The 20,978-nt window shown below is 42.1% G+C and overlaps 1 protein-coding gene across 1 annotated transcript in view; it reads left to right on the forward strand.

Annotated features, from left to right (window-relative positions):
• Nucleotides 1-18,222, forward strand: part of LOC115140982 (E3 ubiquitin-protein ligase MARCHF9-like) — a 31,070-nt gene extending 12,848 nt beyond the window's left edge. The window contains exons 2-4 of the mRNA XM_029679530.2: nucleotides 15,533-15,688; nucleotides 16,039-16,231; nucleotides 17,585-18,222. Coding sequence (XP_029535390.1) covers nucleotides 15,533-15,688; nucleotides 16,039-16,231; nucleotides 17,585-17,922 — 687 coding nt within the window. The 3' untranslated portion in view covers nucleotides 17,923-18,222. The remainder of the gene's footprint in view (nucleotides 1-15,532; nucleotides 15,689-16,038; nucleotides 16,232-17,584) is intronic.
• Nucleotides 18,223-20,978: the final 2,756 nt, after the last annotated feature.

Genomic DNA, 20,978 nt, shown 5'->3' on the forward strand with positions numbered 1-20,978 from the left:
TGAAAAGATGCTGGATCGAATCCTGAGCTGACAAGGTCAAAATCTGTCGTTCTGCCCCTGAGCAAGGCCGTTAACCCACTGTTCCCGGGGCGCCGAAGATGTGGATGTTGATTATGGTAGCCCCCTGCACCTCTCTGATTCAGAGGTTAAATGCGGAAGACACATTTCAGTTGAATGCATTCAGTTGTACAACTGACTAGGTATCCCCCCTTTCCCTTTCTGGACAGCCCTGCGGTTGAGGGTGGTGCAGTTGCCATACCAGGCAGTGATACAGCCTGACAGGATGCTCTCAATTGTGCGTCTGTAAAAGTTAGTGAGGGTTTTAGGTGACAAGCCAAATTTCTTCAGCCTCCTGAGGTTGAATAGGCGATGTCTGTGTGGGTGGACCATTTCAGTTTTTTCCTGATGTGTACGCCGAGGAACCTCTCCAGTACTGTCCCGTCGATGTGGATAGGGGCGTGCTCCCTCTGCTGTTTCCTGACGTCCACGATCATCTCCTTTGTTTTGTTGACGTTGAGTGAGGGGTAGTTTTCCTGACACAACACTCTCAGTGCCCTCACCTCCTCCCTGTAGGCTGTCTTGTCGTTGTTGGTAATCAAGTCCACTGCTGTGGAGTCGTCTGCAAACTTGATGATTGAGTTTGAATCGTGCATGGCCACGCAGTCATGGGTGAACAGGGAGTACAGGAGGGGAATGGGCACTCACCCTTGTGGGGCCCCAGTGTTGAGGATCAGCGAAGTGGAGATGTTTTTTCTAACCTTCACCACCTGGGGGTGGCCCTTCAGAAAGTCCACGGCCCAATTGCACAGGGCGGGGTCGAGACCCAGGGCCTCAAGCTTAATGATGAGCTTGGAGGGTACAATGGTGTTGAATGCTGAGCTGTAGTCAATGAACAGCATTCTTACATAGGTATTCCTCTTGTCCAGATGGGATAGGGCAGTGTGATGGCGATTGCATCATCTGTGGACCTGTTTGGGCAGTATGCAAACTGAAGTGGGTCTAGGGTGGCAGGTAAGGTGGAGGTGATATGATAAGGGGTAAGTCAAGTCCTGTACAATGCTTTAACCGTATCATACAAATTATCCTTAAAGGGACCACTCTGAACATTCCTCAGAATACTTTGTCACCACTCACGTACGTCAACGTGTTAGTGTGCTAGTTGTATATGATTATTTTTCTATTCTTACTTCAAATGGTCATCATAATAACCCATTATACTCAATATTATGTTACTTTATCTATAATAACCCATTATACTCAATATTATGTTACTATAACTCTAGTAACCCATTATACTCAATATTATGTTACTTTATCTATAATAACCCATTATACTCAATATTATGTTACTATAACTCTAGTAACCCATTATACTCAATATTATGTTACTTTAACTCTAGTAACCCATTATACATTTGTGTTACATCACAAATTCCTCATCTAGATTAGTGTTCTATTCATACAGGGGTTTAGATATTTACACTAGCTCTATTTAACATCTTATTCGGAAATAGTGCTCTCTTCTTTCATATCCCCATACATAATAACATTATACAGCAAACTCCACTAATGAGACATGTTATCCTCATATAATCTAAAGTCATGTTATCCTCAGAAACATGTTATCCTCCTTACTAATGAGATGTTATCCTCTGAGATTTCTGAGATGTTATCCTCCTTACTAACAAGACATGTTATCTTCTGAGATTTCTGAGATGGTATCCTCCTTACTAACAAGATATGTTATCCTCTGAGATTTCTGAGATGTTATCCTCCTTACTAACAAGATATATTATCCTCTGAGACATGTTATCCTCTGAGTTTTCTGAGACATTTTATCCTCCATTGTAGATCCAACAGCGGAGTTGGCCAGACCTTAGATAACGTTACTAATCAGCTCCCACAGAACTGGAAAAGAACTAGTTGTTGCATTCATTCACCTCTTTCACACATAAGCTAGTCCCTTGACAGCTCTCATTCACTCAATACTTAATAGCTAAATTTCAATACTCTTATTATCCATACTTCAATCTTATTATCCAAATTCCAAAAGTCATAATTTCAATCATTTGTTATCCAAATTTCAATCAGCAAAATTTAAATAAAGTTAAAATGTCATATCTCACAATCACACACCTTTCACATCCACATTCACTGAGTACTATTCCCAAATACACTAGGTAATTTCCTCATTAACCACGATCTCCAATGATTCTCTCTGTCATTACTTGCTATGCACATAAATAACACCCTGTACTCAAAAATACATAGTGTTATTTTTTATGGCTGCAGACCACATAGACATTTCTTGTAAATGCCTACAGACAGCTGTCAGCGGCGCTTTCCATGGTACCGTTACGCGCTCGCTCTAGTCTTCTCATTAAACTAATGAATAGTCTTCTCTCTATAAGACTGTGGGTACCTTTTTATGCATTTACTCACCTTGATTTTCTTTTTACACAGATTCATTTAAATTGATTTACTGAAATCAGTTGCCATCCCTCAATTGTTAGTGGATGATGTGACTCCTCCTGGGCAGATCACAGTAAGAGTCTGGTCTGGGCGGGTCCTCGTCCTCTTTTGGTCAGACAGGAATTTCCCTCACGCTTCATAAAATGCGCCACCGGTTTTCCTCGCAGACCCCCACTGGAAAGCTCCGCAGGCAGAATCAATCATGCTGTTTGTTGACACCAAATTGTTGTGGAAAAATTACACAGGGACACTCAATGTCAATTTTTCTCTTTATATTTATTTCTTAGCTTGAAAAAGTGGTAGAATTTGCTAAATAATTTACCCTACAATGACTCTTGATGGCTATTTCTCAAAAGTTTCCGATAGCATGCCAAGCAGAACTACTAAGAACTAGACCAAAACCATTGCTGATCCAGGCACAATGCATCTAGTGATCCAAAAGATGACTGATAACATTACTAAAGTGATCGATGTCAAGATAGGAATGGTCTTAGAAGCAATAACAGGCCATTCAGCCAAACTACAGAAGGTTGTCAAGGATGTTGATGAGGCGGAAGGAAGAATTGCTACTGTGGAAACTTCAACTACACCAATGGACACTAAGATAAAGACACTTGAGAAACAGGTGCATGAAATGGCGGAGCACATTGATGACCTGGATAATTGAGGACGGAGATGCAAATTCCTGGAAATGAACGAAGGGACACGCTCAGTTACATTCTTTGAGGAATGGATTCCTTGGTGCTGAATCTGATGGTATTCAGCACACAGGACCAAGGGTCTCATTCTTCAAAGACTACGCCATGGCGGTTGTACGAAGGCGTTTGATGAGGTGAAGAACCAACTCGAGAGAATGAAGATAGACTACTCACTTCTGTACCGTGCCACATTGTAGATTATGGTCAACAGAACGCCTAAGAAGCTTTACACACCGGAAAAGGCTGCTGCGTTTATTGACTCTCTCGGGTAAATAACTTTACGCTGCGCCTTTGCAGCATTGGATAACTTCACTCAAGTCTGGTCATGAAGCAGTGATGTGAGTTCTCAAGTGCTCTTGTTCAGTAACATTATTTGTATTCTTTTTATTGCTACAGTAACTGCCATCATAGCTCAGACTGAGATCTGTGTGAATCTACAGTGCCTTCAGAAAGTATTCCGACCCCTTGACTTTTTCCACATTTTGTTACGTTACAGCCTTATTCTAAAATGGATTAAATACATCCTCAGCAATCTACACAGAATAACCCATAATGACAAAGGGAAAACACGTTTTTAGAAATGTTTACAAATTCATTATAAATAAAAAACGGAGACCTTATTTACATAAGTATTCAGACCCTTTGCTAGGAGACTTGAAATTGACCGTAGGTGCATCCTGTTTCCCATTGATCATCCTTGATATGTTTCTACAACTTGATTGGAGTCCATCTGTGGTAAATTCAAATTGATTGGACTTGATTTGGAAAGGCACACACCTGTCTATATAAAGTCCCACAGTTGACAGTGCATGTCAGAGCAAAATCTAAGCCATGAGGTCGAAGGAATTGTACGAAGAGCTCAGAGACAGGATTGTGTCGAGGCACCGATCTGGGGAAGGGCAACAAAAATTGTCTGCAGCATTGAAGATCCCCAAGAACACAGTGGTCTCCATCATTCTTAAATTAAAGAAGTTTGGAACCACCAAGAGTCTTCCTAGAGCTGGCCACCCAGGCAAACTGAGCAATCGGGGGAGAAAGGCCTTGGTCAGGGAGATGACTAAGAACCCAATCGTCACTCTGACAGAGCTCCAGAGTTCCTCTGTGGAGATGGGAGAACCTTCATAAAGGACAACCATCTCTGAAGCACTCCACCAATCAGGTCTTTATGGAAGAGTGGCCAGACGGAAGCCACTCCTCAGTAAATGAAAACCTGCTCCAGAGTGCTAAGGACCTCAGACTGGGGCTTAGATTCACCTTCCAATAGGACAACGACCCTAAGCACATAGCCAAGACAACACAGGAGTGGCGTACGGAATAAGTCTCTGAATGTCCTTGAGTGGGCCAGCCAGAGCCTGGACTTGAACCCAGTCGAACATCTTTGAAGAGACCTGAAACAACTGTGCAGCAACGCTCCCCATCCAACCTGACAGAGCTTGATGATGGAACAAAAAAAAGAGACAAAAACACGTTTTTTTATTTGTATTATCTTTTGCCAGATCTAATGTGTTATATTCTCCAACATTAATTTCACATTTCCACAAACTTCAAAGTGTTTCCTTCAAATGGTATCAATAATATGCATATCCTTGCTTAAGGTCCTGAGCTACAGGCAGTTAGATTTGGGTATGTCATTTTAGGCGAAAATTGAATAAAAGGGTCAGATCCTTAAGTTAAGAAATTATTTTTTGAAACATGAGTTTGGCAAGTCTGTGGCCCCAGATTCATGCGATGGTGCCCGGAGAGCAGGCCAGAAGCAGAGAATATCCTCTCCACACTTGCAGAACCACTGGGGATGCGTAACACCCTTTTGGCCACTCTTGCTAGGCTGGGCAGAGATGCATAGTTGTTTTAAAAAAAAAATCTATAGGTAGGCCTAAATGTTTTTAGGCAAAATAACCCAATCAAAATGGAAAGCTCCTTGAACGTAGGAATATGTCTGGCCTACTGGGCTAAAATCAATTATGGCCTATTGAGCAGCGCTCAACGTTGGACTCTCTCCTAACACAGGATGCTGAAAAGAAAATAAGATTTGTCAGGCAAAAGTGTTATGAACATGGTGATAAACCAGGAAGATATTTGGCATGCCTAGCTAAAAAGAAAGTAGACTCCGTGTGGAGTGGTCTTACCTATTCTTTGCACTGACTAAATTTAGTCTAGGTGACAACTTTATAGAATGTGTTAAGGTTTTGTATGATGACCCAGGCTGATGTCCTTACTAATGGGCTAAGGTCAAATAGCTTCTCCACACACAGAGGTACTAGACAGGGCTGTCTTTTGTTCCCTCTCCTATTTGCGCTCGCTGGCCGAGGCCATCAGAGTAACGCACGCTATATAGGGTCTGCTCATTGGTGACGTTCATCATAATATAAGCTTGTATGCTGATGATGTTTTGATATTCATCTCTAGCCCTGAGACTTCAATTACATCTCTTGTTAATATTATTGAATTATTCAGTGTATTCCCAGGCTACAAGATTAACTAAATCAGAGGCTATGCCACTTGGTAGTTTTAGCTTTGTACCTACTACCGCTCCCCCCTTTCCTTTTAAAATGGTCTCCCTCAGGTTTAATGTATCTGGGTATTTTCGTAACTCCCAAATTCTAGCAAATGTACAAAGCCAATTTTGTTCCATTATTTGACACAATAAGACAGGATCTGGAGTGCTGGAACTCTCTTCCGATTTCATTATTGGGTAGAATATCCCTCTTGAAAATGAATATTTTACCTAGACTACTTTACCCAATCCAAATGATCCCAGTCTTACTTTCCAATAAGGTAATAAGATATTTAAAAGGCTGGTTAAGTTCTAGGGGACTTGGATCTGCCCAATATGAGGTTTTATCAATGGTATGCCCACTTAAGTTATATGTATGACTGGATTACAAGTGATGACTCCTCTATTTGGTTAGATATTAAGACTTATTTTTCAACAACAACAAAAAACTTACATAATCTTTTATTTTTCAGAAGCTTCAAATCTGTAAAAGATTTCTGCAATAATCCCATCACACTTAATACACTCAAAGCATGGAGGTCAGTTCAACATTTTTTGGGAAGGTCCAAACTAACCTCTGCTCTTACCCTGATTCTTAACAACCCAGATTTTGAACCAGGATTGCTAGATGCTGGCTTTAACATTTGGTTTAATAAGGGTTTAGGCAGACAAAATAATTTATTCACTGATAAGATGTTATTGTAATTTGAGCAAATGAGAAACAGTGACTCCCAAAGCAGGACTTTTTCTGCTTTCTACAAGGTGGACATTATATTTTGAAGAGCACCACCTTGATTGGCAACCCTGATGTGTCTGTCATTGAAATAATGTTTTTTTTCTTACAAAGGAAAATGTCTGTGAGTGTATTTTATGATGCTTTAATGTCCTTTTCTACTGTTAACACAAGTGTGGGAGAAAGAATTGTCTGCTACTATTGACGAGGTGACGTGGGAGGACATTTGGCGATATGCAAAAACAAGATCTGTAATCGTACCAAAGCAATCCAATTAAGAATAATACACAGATTGCATAGATCCCTGAATCACAGACATGCTTTTAGCATGCTCTTCCTCTTCTCCTCAGTGTCTCAAATGTAAAACTGATACAGGCACCCTAACACATTGTTTATGGTCATGTTCCAAAGTACAAAGGTACTGGTCTAATGTTCTTCAAGAAATCCTAGGGCCGACCTAGAATTGGACCCAGTTTCTTTGCTATTAGGTCTCCCTAATAGGCATGTTACTTCTGTGGGTAAGAGGAGGCTTTACAACATCCTTACCTTCGCAGCGAGGAAAAACATCCTCTTACAGTTGATTAGTGACAAGGTCTCTTCTATTAAAGATTGGCGTAAGATAATATTTGAATGGGTTCCATTTGAATATTTGACTTGTACATTACATTCTAAAATAGACAAGTTCTACAAAGTTTGGGGACATTATTTTATTTACCTAGAACCTGATTTATCAGCTATTATGCTGCAAGGATTTTCTTAGAATGTCTCAGGATTACACTGCATGTTCCATGTATTTCACATAATTCCTTTATTTAAAAATGTGTGTTTAATTTCTGTCTGTCTGTTAATTTAATTGTTGTTCTTTGTTATTCTTATTTTCTCTTTGTTAATGTATCTCTTAATGTGGGAGAAAATTGTGAAATTCCAATAAAAATACTATTCCAATAATTACTGTAAAAAATGAACATGCACAATGTAATCATGTATGTCAAAATGTGTCAAATATGTCAAGTTGAAAACGCTGTATGTTAAAAACACTGTGTGTGTGTGTGTGTGTGTGTGTGTGTGTGTGTGTGTGTGTGTGTGTGTGTGTGTGTGTGTGTGTGTGTGTGAGAGAGAGTATCCCCAGTGCTTAATTTGTAAATCGGGAGGTGCCGGAACAAAAAGTGAACGTGAGAGGGCGGTGACCTCGGGAGTGCTGAGGTACCGGAACGCATGAAAAAAACAAAATCACCTTTATAATAAAGCATTGCATGCATATCATCACATTTGAGTAGTTGCATAGAACAGTAGAGTAGAGGCACTTACAGAAGTTGCAAACATGGGGAACATTTTTATTAGCCTACAGTCCGGGAAAATGTTGGCCTTTTATAAATGCATTTCATGCAATTATACGTCATTTTACATGTCTGGAGACAATGGCAGAATCTTTTTTAATACTGCAAAAATGATCCAATTGCCAGGCTACATTGACTGACAAACTGAGAATTTGAGATCAATAAAAACGACCTTGTCTTGAATCCATCAATAGCCTGGGCCTAGCTGTGTGAAGACACACATTGTAGGATCAAATCTGAGGAGGAAATTATAGTCTTAAAAATGGTTTTCAGTTTCACTGACTCACCCAATGATGACTCACTCGCTGGTGATGGCCGATGTACACGTGCCAAAAGCCTATATCTCTCTCTTTTGTAAAATAATATAAGTTGATCAAATATTTTGGTAGCCTACAGCATAGAGTCTTCTCTTTTCAGCATTAGCCATTTGCTTTCCACCCTGTGTTATCCCTCGATTGGATTCAGTGGGGATTTTAGCATGTACAGTGTATTCGGAAAGTATTCAGACCCCATGACTTTTTCCACATTTTGTTACAGCCTTATTCTAAAATTGATTAAGTAAAACATTTTACTCATCAAATTACACACAATAACCCATAATGACAAAACAAAAACTGTTTTTTTCTGCAAATGTATTAAAAATTAAAAATATGTAATCAGAACCCTGGCCATGAGACTCTAAATTGAGCTCAGGTGCATCCTGGTTACATTGATCATCCTTGAGATGTTTCTGCAACTTGATTGGAGTTCACCTGTGGTAAATTCAATTGATTGGACTTGATTTGGAAGGGACACACCTGTCTATATAAGGTCACACAGTTGACAGTGCATGTCAGAGCGAATACCAAGCCATGAGGTCGAAGGAATTGTCCGTAGAGCTCCGAGACAGGATTGTGTCGAGGCACAGATCTGGGGAAGGGTACCAAAACATTTATACAGCATTGAAGGTCGCCAAGAACACAGTGGCCTCCATCATTCTTAAATGGAAGAAGTTTGGAACCACTAAGACTCTTCATAGAGCTGGCTGCCCGGCCAAACTGAGCAATTGGGGGTGAAGGGCCTTGGTCAGGGATGTGACCAAGAACCCGATGGTCACTCTGACAGAGCTCCAGAGTTCCTCTGTGGAGATGGGAGAATCTTCGAGATGGACAACCATCTCTGCAGTGCTCCACCAAACAGGTCGAGCACTGGTCTGATGAAACTAAGATTGAACTCTTTGGCCTGAATGTCAAGCTTCACGTCTGGAGGAAACCTGTCACCATCCCTACGGTGGAGTGTGGGGGTGGCAGCATCATGCTGTGGGGATGTTTTTCAGTGGCAGGGACTAGGAGACTAGTCAGGATCAAGGGAAAGATGAATGGAGCAAAGTACAGAGAGATCCTTGATGAAAACCTGTTCCAGAGAGCTCAGGACCTCAGACTGGGGTGAAGGTTCACCATCCAATAGGACAACGACCCTAAGCACACAGCCAAGACAATGCAGGAGTGGCTTCGGGACAAGTCTTTGAATGTCCTTGAGTGAGCCAGCCAGAGCCCAGACTTGAACCCCATCTAACATCTCTGAAGAGACCTGAAAATGGCTGTGCAGCGAAGCTCCCCATCCAACCTGACAGAGCTTGAGCAGAGAAGAATAGGAGAAACTCCCCCAATACAGGTGTGCCAAGCTTGTAGCGTCATACCCAAAAAGACTTGAGGCTGTAATCGCTGCCAAAGGTGCTTCAACAAAGTACTCAGTGAAGGGTCTGAATACTTATGTAAATGGGATATTTCAGTTTTGTGTTTTTTTGATGAGTCATTAAGGGGTATTGTGTGTAGATTAATGAAGGAAAATAACGATTTAATACATTTTAGAATAAGGCTGTAATGTAACAAAATATGGAAAAATCTTGGTGGGGCAAACTCCCATTAATTTTTTTTTTATACATGCCAGCAAAGTCACTGCACAACACAACAGAACACTAAACAATACATTAATTAGACTATAACAGTGAAAAACGGTGCCCGCAAGCTGTTAGGGCCTACATAAAGCTATCCCAACAGCAGAGTCCCAACAGCCGTTCCAATGCCTTACCACTATTATAGCTGCCTTGTCTTGCAACAAAACAGTTAATTCAGCCTTATTAATTGCCTTTAAAAAAAGGCTGACTTGCTTAAACAAATGTGGTTTCTACTGAGAATTGAGATGTACAAACTATGGCATAAGGGGACGACGAGCGGATAAAAGGCAATCCGTAATTTCGATTAAGACATTAATGAGCGAGCTAGGACGGACGTAGTCAATACAACTATTTGTTCAGCACTTTTGAAATGTACAGTGACAGACTTCAGAGCATGGGCGGTTCTTACAGTGTTCTCTGTACACCAAGTCAGAAGCGTAGGATAAATAAAGGGGGCATATAAGAAAACAATGAAAGCTCTTACAGAATTCGATGATGATATTTCTCTAAAACAGGCTATAGGCTACATGTGCTCCACCAAGTCAGAAGAACAGTAGGCTAAATTATGAGGGGAAACGGGACCAAATTATTAGGGACAGGCACATAGGCTACGAACAGTTTACTACACAACATACACTTAGTATTACTTTCTTTGCTACAGTATATCATTTACATAATTTATGCCATATTATACAATACATTTTTGGACTCACCTTGTTGTGCTCACTTGAACAGGAAGGTGGTGCTGCAGTCCTTCGTGTGGGGCAAATTCTGTCATTAACCTTTGTCATCAAAGTCTGGCATTCTCTGGATTTATGGTGTTTTCAAGACAACTGGGATCTTGGAAAAACAAGATTGAATCATGATGTTAGTGATCCTGTACACGATCCTGCATCGTTGGTTATGGGCTTGTAAGTAAGCATTTCCCGGCAAGGTCTACACCTGTTGTATTTGGCGGATGTGACAAATACAATTTGATTTGATTTGAAGTCAGAGCTCTAGAAAGAGGCCCAGATCCCGACTTGGAATTGTGAGTTGGATGACCATTCAAAATGTATTTTCCCAGTCGGAGCTCGTTTTTTCCCAATTTCATAGCTGTCATGAACTCAACTGAAGTCAGATTCCCCAGAGTTTCCAGTTGTTTTGAAAGCGGCTGGAATGACAGCACGGCCAATGTTGAATGTTTATCCTTTTAGGCTTGGAAAACTGACCCTTGCGGGCTCCCAAGTGGCGAGGTGGTCTAAGGCATCTCAGTGCAAGATGCGTCACTACAGTTCCTGGTTGAAATCCAGGCTGTATCACACCTGGCCGTGATTGGGAGTTCCATAGTGCAGCGCCCAATTGGCCCAGCATCGTCCGGGTTTGGCCGGGTTAGGCCATCATTATAAATAAGAATTTGTTATTAAATGACTTGCCTAGTTGAATAAAGGTTCAATAAAAATTAAATAATAATAATAATTCAACCCGGACTTGGACCAAACATCCAATCCACTGAATAGCAGGCTAGTGATTGCTTTGAAATGCTTGCAGTTAGCCATAGATTCCTTCCAAACCACTCATTGTTGAATTTGCGATTTCTAACTTGTTGTGTAATGTTTATGGCCGATGAGCACCGATACATTTTATCTATAACTTCTCTTCATAATTTCTCTTCATATGACAAAGGTTGAAAAGGATTTTCCAGTAGATTGTCGACTTGATTCTTGATGATGACTTCAAGCTTGCAAGCTAAAATTTTGGAAGTATGATGTTGACATGATCAGTCCAATCAAAGCTACTGTAGATATAACAAGATTGGACATAATTTTATCTGTGGTCAATGACATTGAGCCTTCTTCGATGGCCACTTCTAATGTAACTCTATGGCAGCACCCAAGAGGCTTACATTTTTGAGCTCTCCCTGTTGATTTTGCGGTGACATAGTGTCCCCATGAGTGACAGAACACTGAGCCAATCATGGTGCAACTAGAGAACATAGCCAATCCCTATGCTCCGTATTTCCCTTCCAACCCCACCATCACAGACAGCACTGAGCTCGGCTGAAACGCCTGCATTTTCAAGCTGCCTTACTCAAGAAAGCAAACATTAGACCATTTTTGTATGTGGCTTTATTAACTCAATTATGTTTATTTTTATTTTGTACATTGTTTGCAAACTGGTATGTGACATGCATTAATGGGAAATGAATATGCTTTTAAATTTTTTTAAATGAATGATTGGTCGCCACTGATTGTATTAGAAATATTGCGAAATCTTTTTTTTTTTTTTTACTGACAGATATGCAGCGCGTTCCCGACTGTAGGCTATTCCTTGTTATTGGGCTACAATCAACAGCTAGGCAATACTTATTTTTTTAAAACTATTGATCCTCTGTGGCTAAATTATAGGCCTTCTCATGGTGTAGTAGGCTATTTTGAATGATTTCATTTATTTCTGAACAAAGCAGTACTTCTATAATTTTGGAAAATGTATATAAATTCATCAGGGGTGCTGAATATTAGGACCTGGCTGAAAATCTACTTTATCACATTATGTTTTTTGTGGGGGCAGGAGAATTAACGAAGAGGCAACTCGAATTCACTTTGATCGCTTTTATTAGAATTTTTACATTGCAAAACGTGAAAATAAATGTTCATATGCCACAAGAGGTATGGGATATAGCCAAATACACTACTGGTCAACACCTACTCATTCAAGGGTTTATATTTATTTTTTTACTATTTTCTACATTGTAGAATAATAGTGAAGACATCAAAACTATGAAATAACACATCATGTAGTAACCAAAAAGTGTTAAACAAATAAAAAAATATTTTACCCACCCTTTGCCTTGATGGCAGCTTTGCACCCGCTTGGCATTCTCTCAACCAGCTTCATGAGGTAGTCACCTGGCTGGAATGCATTTCAATTAACAGCTGTGCCTTGTTAAAAGTTAAATAGTGGAATTCTTTCCATTGTAATGCGTTTGAGCCAATCAGTTGTGTTGTGACAAGGTAGCGGTGGTATACAGAAGATAGCCCTATTTGGTAAAAGACCAAGTCCATATTATGGCAAGAACAGCTCAAATAAATAGAGAGAAACGACAGTCCATCATTGCTTTAAGACTTAGGTCAGTCAATCTGAAAAATTTCAAGAACTTTGAAAGTTTCTTCAAGTGCTGTTGCAAAAACCATCAAGAGCTATGATGAAACTGGCTCTCATGAGCACCGCCACAGGAAAGGAAGACCCAGAGTTTCCTCTGCTGCAGAGGATAAGTTCAGTAGAGTTACCAGCCTCAGAAATTGCAGCCCAAATAAATGCTTCACAGAGTTCAAGTAACAGACACATCTCAATATCAACTGTTCAGAGGAGACAATGTGAATCAGGCCTTCATGGTCGAAATGCTGCATAGAAACCACTACTGAAGGACACCTATAATAAGAAGAGACTTGCTTGGGCCAAGAAACACGAGCAATGGACATTAGATCAATGGAAATTTGTCCTTTGGTCTCGAGTCCAAATGGGAGATTTTTGGTTCCAACCACTGTGTCTTTGTGAGATGCTGTGTGGGTGAACGGATGATCTCTGCATGTGTGGTTCCCACCGTGAAGCATGGAGGAGGGGGTGTTATGGTGTGGGTGTGCTTTGCTGCTGGAACTGTCTGATTTGTTTAGAATTCAAAGGCACACTTAACCAGCATGGCTACCTCAGCATTCTGCAGCGATATGACATCCCATCTGGTTTGGGATTAGTGGGACTATCATTTGTTTTTCGACAGGACAATGACCCAGCACACCTCCAGGCTGTGTAAGGGCTATTTAACCAAGAAGGAGAGTGATGGAGTGCTGTATCAGATGACCTGGCCTCCACAATTTCTGACCTCAACCCAATTGAGATGTTTTGGGATGAGTTAGGGTGCAGAGTGAAGGAAAAGCAGCCAACAAGTGCACAGCATATGTGGGAACTCCTTCAAGACTGTTGGAAAAACATTCCAAGTGAAGCTGGTTGAGAGAATGCAAAGAGTGTGCAAAGCTGTCATCAAGGCAAAGGGTGGCTATTTGAAGAATCTCAAATATAACACTTTTTTGGTTACTACATGATTCCATATGTGTTATTTCATAGTTTTGATGTCTCCACTATTATTCTACAATGTAGAAAATCAGGGGATGTCCTGACAACTGACAACTGATGCACAAATGTACAAACGTTCCCATGAAACGTGTCTAGAACTTTAATGTTTTACGTTCTGAGAACATGGCAACCATGTTCTATGTACACTGTATATATAAGTATGTGGACATCCCTGCAAATTAGTGGATTCGGCTATTTCAGCCACACCCATTTCTGACAGATATATAAAATTGGGCACACTGCTATGCAATCTCCAAGCTCCGTGACTTTCAAAGTGGCACCTTAATAGGATGACACCTTTCCAACAAGTCTGTTCGTCCAATTGCTGCCCTGCTAAAGCTGCCCCGGTCAACTGTTATTGCTGTTATTGTGAAGTGGAAAAAACTAGGAGCAACAACGGCTCAGCAACAAAGTGATAGGCCACACAAGCTCACAGAACGGGACCGGCGAGTGATGAAGTGCGTAGTGCGTCTCTCCTTAGATGCAACACTCACTACCCAGTTCCAAACTGCTTCTGGAAGCAACGTCAGCACAAGAACTGTTCGTTGGGAGCTTCATGAATTGGGTTTCCATGACCGAGCAGCCGCACACAAGTCTAAGATCACCATGCGCAATGCCAAGTGTCGGCCGGAGTGGTGTAAAGCTCGTGGAAATGCGTTCACTGGAGTGATGAATCACGCTTCACTAACTGGCAGTTGGGTGAATCTGAGTTTGGCGAAATCTGGGTTTGGCGGATGCCAGGAGAACACTACCTGCCCCAATTTGCCACCTGTAAAGTTTGGTGGAGGAGGAATAATGGTTTGGGGCTGATTTTCATGGTTCGGGCTAGGCCCCTTAGTCCCAGTGAATGAAAATCTTAACTCTACAGCATACAATTACATTCTAGACGATTCTGTGCTTCCGACTTTGTGGCAACAGTTTGGCCCTTTCCTGTTCCAGGATGACAATACCCCCGTGCACAAAGCGAGGTCCATATAGAAATAGTTTGTCGAGATCGGTGTGGAAGAACTTGTCTGGCCCTGAGATGTTCGACAAGCAGGTGTCCACATACTTTAGTAGTGTATGTTTGTGACATTGATGGAATATTCTCCTAACACTTAGAAAACTGCACACAGGAATGTTCTTGCAACGTCCCATAAAATTTCTACGACATTAATGTTGTTTATTCTGAGAACATTGTAACCACATTCTAGATAAGTTATATAGAAATGTTCTCAGAAGGTTTTTGCTAACATAGATAGAATGTTCCCTTAACAATTGCTAAACTGGACACTCAAACATTAGCGGAGCATTATGGGTAACATTACAAAAATGTTCTCTCTCCCTAGAATTCACAGGAAGTTGGTAGCACCTTGGGGAGGACGGGGTCATAGTAATGGCTGGAATGGAATTAATGGAATGGTATCAAGCTCATAAAACACATGGTTTCCATGTGTTTGATACCATTCCATTCACTCCATTCCAGCCATTATTATGAGGCGTCCTCCCTTCAGCAGTCTCCTGTGCTAGAATTGTTAGCTGGGTAGTGCCTGGTCCCAGGGTTTGCAGGCTTATAGCAACCCTTTACTAACAGACTGGATTCAACAAATCTAGTAATCATCCACACCATGCTTAGCTGAATCAGGTATTCTAGTGCTGGTATGGATCAAAAGTCTAGGATCAAAATATTGGAGTTGTTGTCCATGCCTTCAGGAGATATATAGAGAGATTTAACAGAATACTGTCTCTGTTTTCCTTCTCTGTCTCCTGCAGGGGGAGTTGCTGAGCCCGTGTCGCTGTGACGGATCTGTGCGCTGTACCCACCAGCCCTGCCTCATCCGTTGGATCAGCGAGAGAGGCTCCTGGAGCTGTGAGCTCTGCTACTTCAAGTACCAGGTCCTTGCCATCAGCACCAAGAACCCACTGCAGGTACAGTGTGTGTCTGTGTGTGTATGCGTGTGTACTTGCGTGTTTTTATGTGTCTACAAGTACTGTCCCCTCCTCAGGAGTTCCATATCAAATCTAATGTTTTGTGTGGATGCCAAGCATATCGTCCCACTCGAATGCTCCCAAAATACTTACAAATATAACAAAACAAATCTTCTTGCCTGTGGCTGCATGACATCAGTGCACAGATAATTATCTCCACCAAAAAGACACACATTGATCCGCCACCTCTCCTCTCTCCCTCCAACCCCCCTCTCTTTGTCTCTCTACTTCTCCCCCCCCCCCCCTCCACCCCATCCCCTCTCCCTCAACCTCCCCCTCACTCTCTTCAGTGGCAAGCCATCTCTCTGACTGTGATAGAGAAGGTGCAGATAGCAGCCATTATGCTGGGTTCTCTGTTCCTCATCGCCAGCATCTCCTGGCTGGTGTGGTCGTCCTTCAGCCCCTTGGCCAAGTGGCAGCGCCAGGACCTGCTCTTCCAGATCTGCTATGGCATGTACGGCTTCATGGATATCGTTTGCATAGGTGAGCTAGACGGTTCTATGACGTAGACCTCACTGACATACTGTCAAAGATAAACATACGGTTTTGTGATTGCAATTGCAGGTATGATGTGTAGAGTTGCGTATGAAAAGAAAGGAGAATACTTCCATGCTCCCAGAGTTTGAATGTAGGAATGGTGGTTGAAACGTTCCAGTGTTCCAGTAAGACTTGAGGTGTGTGTGTTAGAGAATGTAAGTGAGTGAGAGCAATTTGTTTGTTTTGGTCTTTGTTTCTCAGAGAGGTCGTAGCCTGTGTGACATGTCTCAGCTGAAAATGTACAACCACTTCTGAAGTGCCTTGAACATCCAGACTGTTTAAATATTTACAGCACACTTGTGCAAAGGTGGCCTATGATACTTTCTGCTTGAAAGAGTTTTTTTCTTACTTTCTCTCCCGTCTCTGCGTCCTTTCATTTGTTTCCCTCTTTGTCTGGCCATTCACATTCTGCAATCTTTCACCTCTCTCTGTCTGCTTGCCTCCCTCCATCTCTCTTCTATTCATCTCTCTCTGTCTGCTTGCCTCCCTCCATCTCTCTTCTATTCACCTCTCTCTGTCTGCTTGCCTCCCTCCATCTCTTTTCTATTCACCGTCTCTCTGTCTGCTTGCCTCCCTCCATCTCTTTTCTATTCCTCTCTCTTTGTCTGCTTGCCTCCCTCCATCTCTCTTCTATTCACCTCTCTCTGTCTGCTTGCCTCCCTCCATCTCTCTTCTATTCACCGTCTCTCTGTCTGCTTGCCTCCCTCCATCTCTCTTCTATTCACCGTCTCTCTGTCTGCTTGCCTCCCTCCATCTCTCTTCTATTCACCTCTCTCTGTCTGCTTGCCTCCCTCCATCTCTCTTCTATTCACTGTCTCTCTGTCTGCTTGCCTCCCTCCATCTCTCTTCTATTCACCGTCTCTCTGTCTGCTTGCCTCCCTCCATCTCTCTTCTATTCACCTCTCTCTGTCTGCTTGCCTCCCTCCATCTCTCTTCTATTCACCGTCTCTCTGTCTGCTTGCCTCCCTCCATCTCTCTTCTATTCACTGTCTCTCTGTCTGCTTGCCTCCCTCCATCTCTCTTCTATTCACCTCTCTCTGTCTGCTTGCCTCCCTCCATCTCTCTTCTATTCACCGTCTCTCTGTCTGCTTGCCTCCCTCCATCTCTCTTCTATTCACCTCTCTCTGTCTGCTTGCCTCCCTCCATCTCTCTTCTATTCACCGTCTCTCTTTCTCCTACCACTTGTATCACTCATGCTTCTCTCACTTTCATACATGTGCTCTCTCTCTTCTCCCTCTTTCTCTCACTCTCTCTCTTACTCCTCCCTAATTTTCATGTCTGTCTGGATTCTCTCTCCAGGCCTTATAATCCATGAGGGATCGTCAGTATACCGGATCTTTAAGCGCTGGCAGGCAGTGAACCAGCAGTGGAAAGTACTGAACTATGAGAAAGCCAAGGACCTGGGCGACCCCATCAGCTCCAGCGGCAAGTGTGGGGGGCGTGGGGGTCGAAACCCTCCCCACGAAACCCTCCCCACGGCTGACAGGGTGGGCCGGACAGGCCAGCGTGTTAGGACTATTCTCAACCACCACTGTGGCTACACCATCCTGCACATCCTCAGCCAGCTGAGGCCCAGCAACCCTCGCATCAGACCCACATCCAACCGCGAGGTGGTCATGAGGGTCACCACCGTATGAGACCGGACCCAGCGGGGGTGGCGACGACAAACATAAGGGCGTGGATGCAGACATCCTGCTCCTGATAAACCCACCCTACGGACACTAGAGGAGGGAGAGCAGCACAGTTAAAGTTACAGTCACAGACAGCAGGACAATATAATTAAGAAAAAATTAAGAAAGAAAAAAGAAATAGCTCCAATTTTAAAAAAGCTGGAGGACTTTCTTTCACCAGCTGAATTACATAAAGCATTGCCATTATTCCTGTTCGTCTGTTTTCTAAGAAAAAATTGCAAGTATTATTATTGATTTAGATTTTATATTTTAGGAAAAATGGAAAGGGACAATTTTTTACATCTGCCCCCACCAAACGCATACCACCAATGATGACTTACATCTCCTCCCCCTCCTCAACCCCCTCTCTCACTCTTCAAGGTGTCTGTGACAGACATTCTCTGTCCACCTGTAACACCTGAACTGTCCCTGTGGCGCAAAGCATACCGAGAACCACCTAAAGAATGAGCAAAAAAGTGCAATAAAACAGTTTAAAGAGATTGACATAGCAAAATAAATTTGATTCCAACATTACAATGCATCTTCTGCAATAAAGAAACATGTACATGTCATGGTGAACCCCTATGTGATGTCACAGCTTTATTGTACACAATGTTTGATATCAATATTGTATGTTGTTCTGTTTTCTTCATTTACTGTGTGAAGTTGTGTGATTGGTACCTGGGAATATTTGAGTATTTGTTGAGGTTAACAATACAAGCTAGGTAAATATTAATAATTAGAGTTGATCAACTGGAACAGATTCGTTTTGTTTTTCATGGTTTGAAATATAGGCCTGGCAATGCTGAGAAAATGTTCTTGTCAGCGCTACAAACGGCTGTATTAAACCACTAATACAGGACTTTTAAAGGCCTCATCATCATTCTTTTTATTGTTATTTTTGGATTTCCAATTGTTTATGGCGTTCTGCAGCACCTTTAGCACCCTTACTTCCCAGGGCTATGTGCTTACCTCCATCAACTGGAATTGACATGGAATCAGAGCCCCATCTTCAAATGGGTATGGTAAGTATTCAAGTGAAGAATGGTGTGTATGATATTATGGCCTTTCACAACAGAAATGTTGATGCTTTGTTAACCCTCTATTAAATCAAATCAAATCAAATCAAATGTTATTTGTCACATACACATGGTTAGCAGATGTTAGTGCGAGTGTAGCGAAATGCTTGTGCTTCTAGTTCCGACAATGCAGTAATAACCAACAAGTAATCTAGCTAACAATTCCAAAACTACTACCTTATAGACACAAGTGTAAGGGGATAAAGAATATGTACATAAAGATATATGAATGAGTGATGGTACAGAGCGGCATAGGCAAGATACAGTAGATGGTATTGAGTACAGTATATACATATGAGATGAGTATGTAAACAAAGTGGCATAGTTAAAGTGGCTAGTGATACATGTATTACATAAGGATGCAGTAGATGATATAGAGTACAGTATATACGTATACATATGAGATGAATAATGTAGGGTATGTAAACATTATATTAGGTAGCATTGTTTAATGTGGCTAGTGATATATTTTACATCATTTCCCATTAATTCCCATTATTAAAGTGGCTGGAGTTGAGTCAGTGTGTTGGCAGCAGCCACTCAATGTTAGTGGTGGCTGTTTAACAGTCTGATGGCCTTGAGATAGAAGCTGTTTTTCAGTCTCTCGGTCCCAGCTTTGATGCACCTGTACTGACCTCGCCTTCTGGATGATAGCGGGGTGAACAGGCAGTGGCTCGGGTGGTTGTTGTCCTTGATGATCTTTATGGCCTTCCTGTGACATCGGGTGGTGTAGGTGTCCTGGAGGGCAGGTAGTTTGCCCCCGGTGATGTGTTGTGCAGACCTCACTACCCTCTGGAGAGCCTTACGGTTGTGGGCGGAGCAGTTGCCGTACCAGGCGGTGATACAGCCCAACAGGATGCTCTCGATTGTGCATCTGTAGATGTTTGTGAGTGCTTTTGGTGACAAGCCGAATTTCTTCAGCCTCCTGAGGTTGAAGAGGCGCTGCTGCGCCTTCTTCACGATGCTGTCTGTGTGGGTGGACCAATTCAGTTTGTCTGTGATGTGTACGCCGAGGAACTTAAAACTTACTACCCTCTCCACTACTGTTCCATCGATGTGGATAGGGGGGTGTTCCCTCTGCTGTTTCCTGAAGTCCACAATCATCTCCTTAGTTTTGTTGACGTTGAGTGTGAGGTTATTTTCCCAGTCAGAGCTCCTTTATTCCCGACATTCCAGTTGTCTTGAACTCACTGAAGGCAAGTTTTCACTGTTCCAAGTTAACAGTTGTATTGAGCATGGCACAAATCATGCTTCATTGACAGCATGGTCAAAGTTGAATGTTTATCATTTTAAAGTTGGAAAAGAGCCCCTTAATCCCAGATTTGGGACCACACACCCACTTCACTGAAAAACAGGCTAGTGATTGCTTTGTAATGCTTGCAGTTAACGTTAGCCACGGTCACTGATTCCTTCCAAACCATCATTGTTGAATTTGTGATTTCCAATGTGTGTAATGTTTATGTCCAATGGCTGATGAGCACCGATACATTTTATCTATAATTTCTCTTCATATGACAAGGATTTTAAAGGATTTTCCACTGGATTGTCGACTTGATTCATGTTGATGACTGCTAGCTAAGATTTTCAAAGTATGATATTGACATGATCAGTCCAATCAAAGCTACTGTACATATTACGTGATTTGATGTCATTTTATCTGTGGCCAATGACCTTGAGCCTTCTTGGATGGGAACTTCTAATGTAACTCTATGGCAGCACCCAAGGGACTATAATTTTCTAGCTCTCCCCTTTGACTTGGCGGTGACGCAGTGTCCCCATGAGTGACAGAACACTGAGCCAATCACGGCGCAACGCTCCGTATTCCCTGCTGGCTTGCCCCACTACCACAGAAAGCACTGAGCTAGGCTGAAACACCTGCATTTTGGAACTGCCTTACTCAAGAAAACAAAAAAGAGACCATGTTTGTATGCAGATTTATTAACT

The sequence above is a fragment of the Oncorhynchus nerka genome, linkage group LG2 (genome assembly GCF_034236695.1).
Source record: "Oncorhynchus nerka isolate Pitt River linkage group LG2, Oner_Uvic_2.0, whole genome shotgun sequence".
Lineage (NCBI taxonomy): Eukaryota > Metazoa > Chordata > Actinopteri > Salmoniformes > Salmonidae > Oncorhynchus > Oncorhynchus nerka.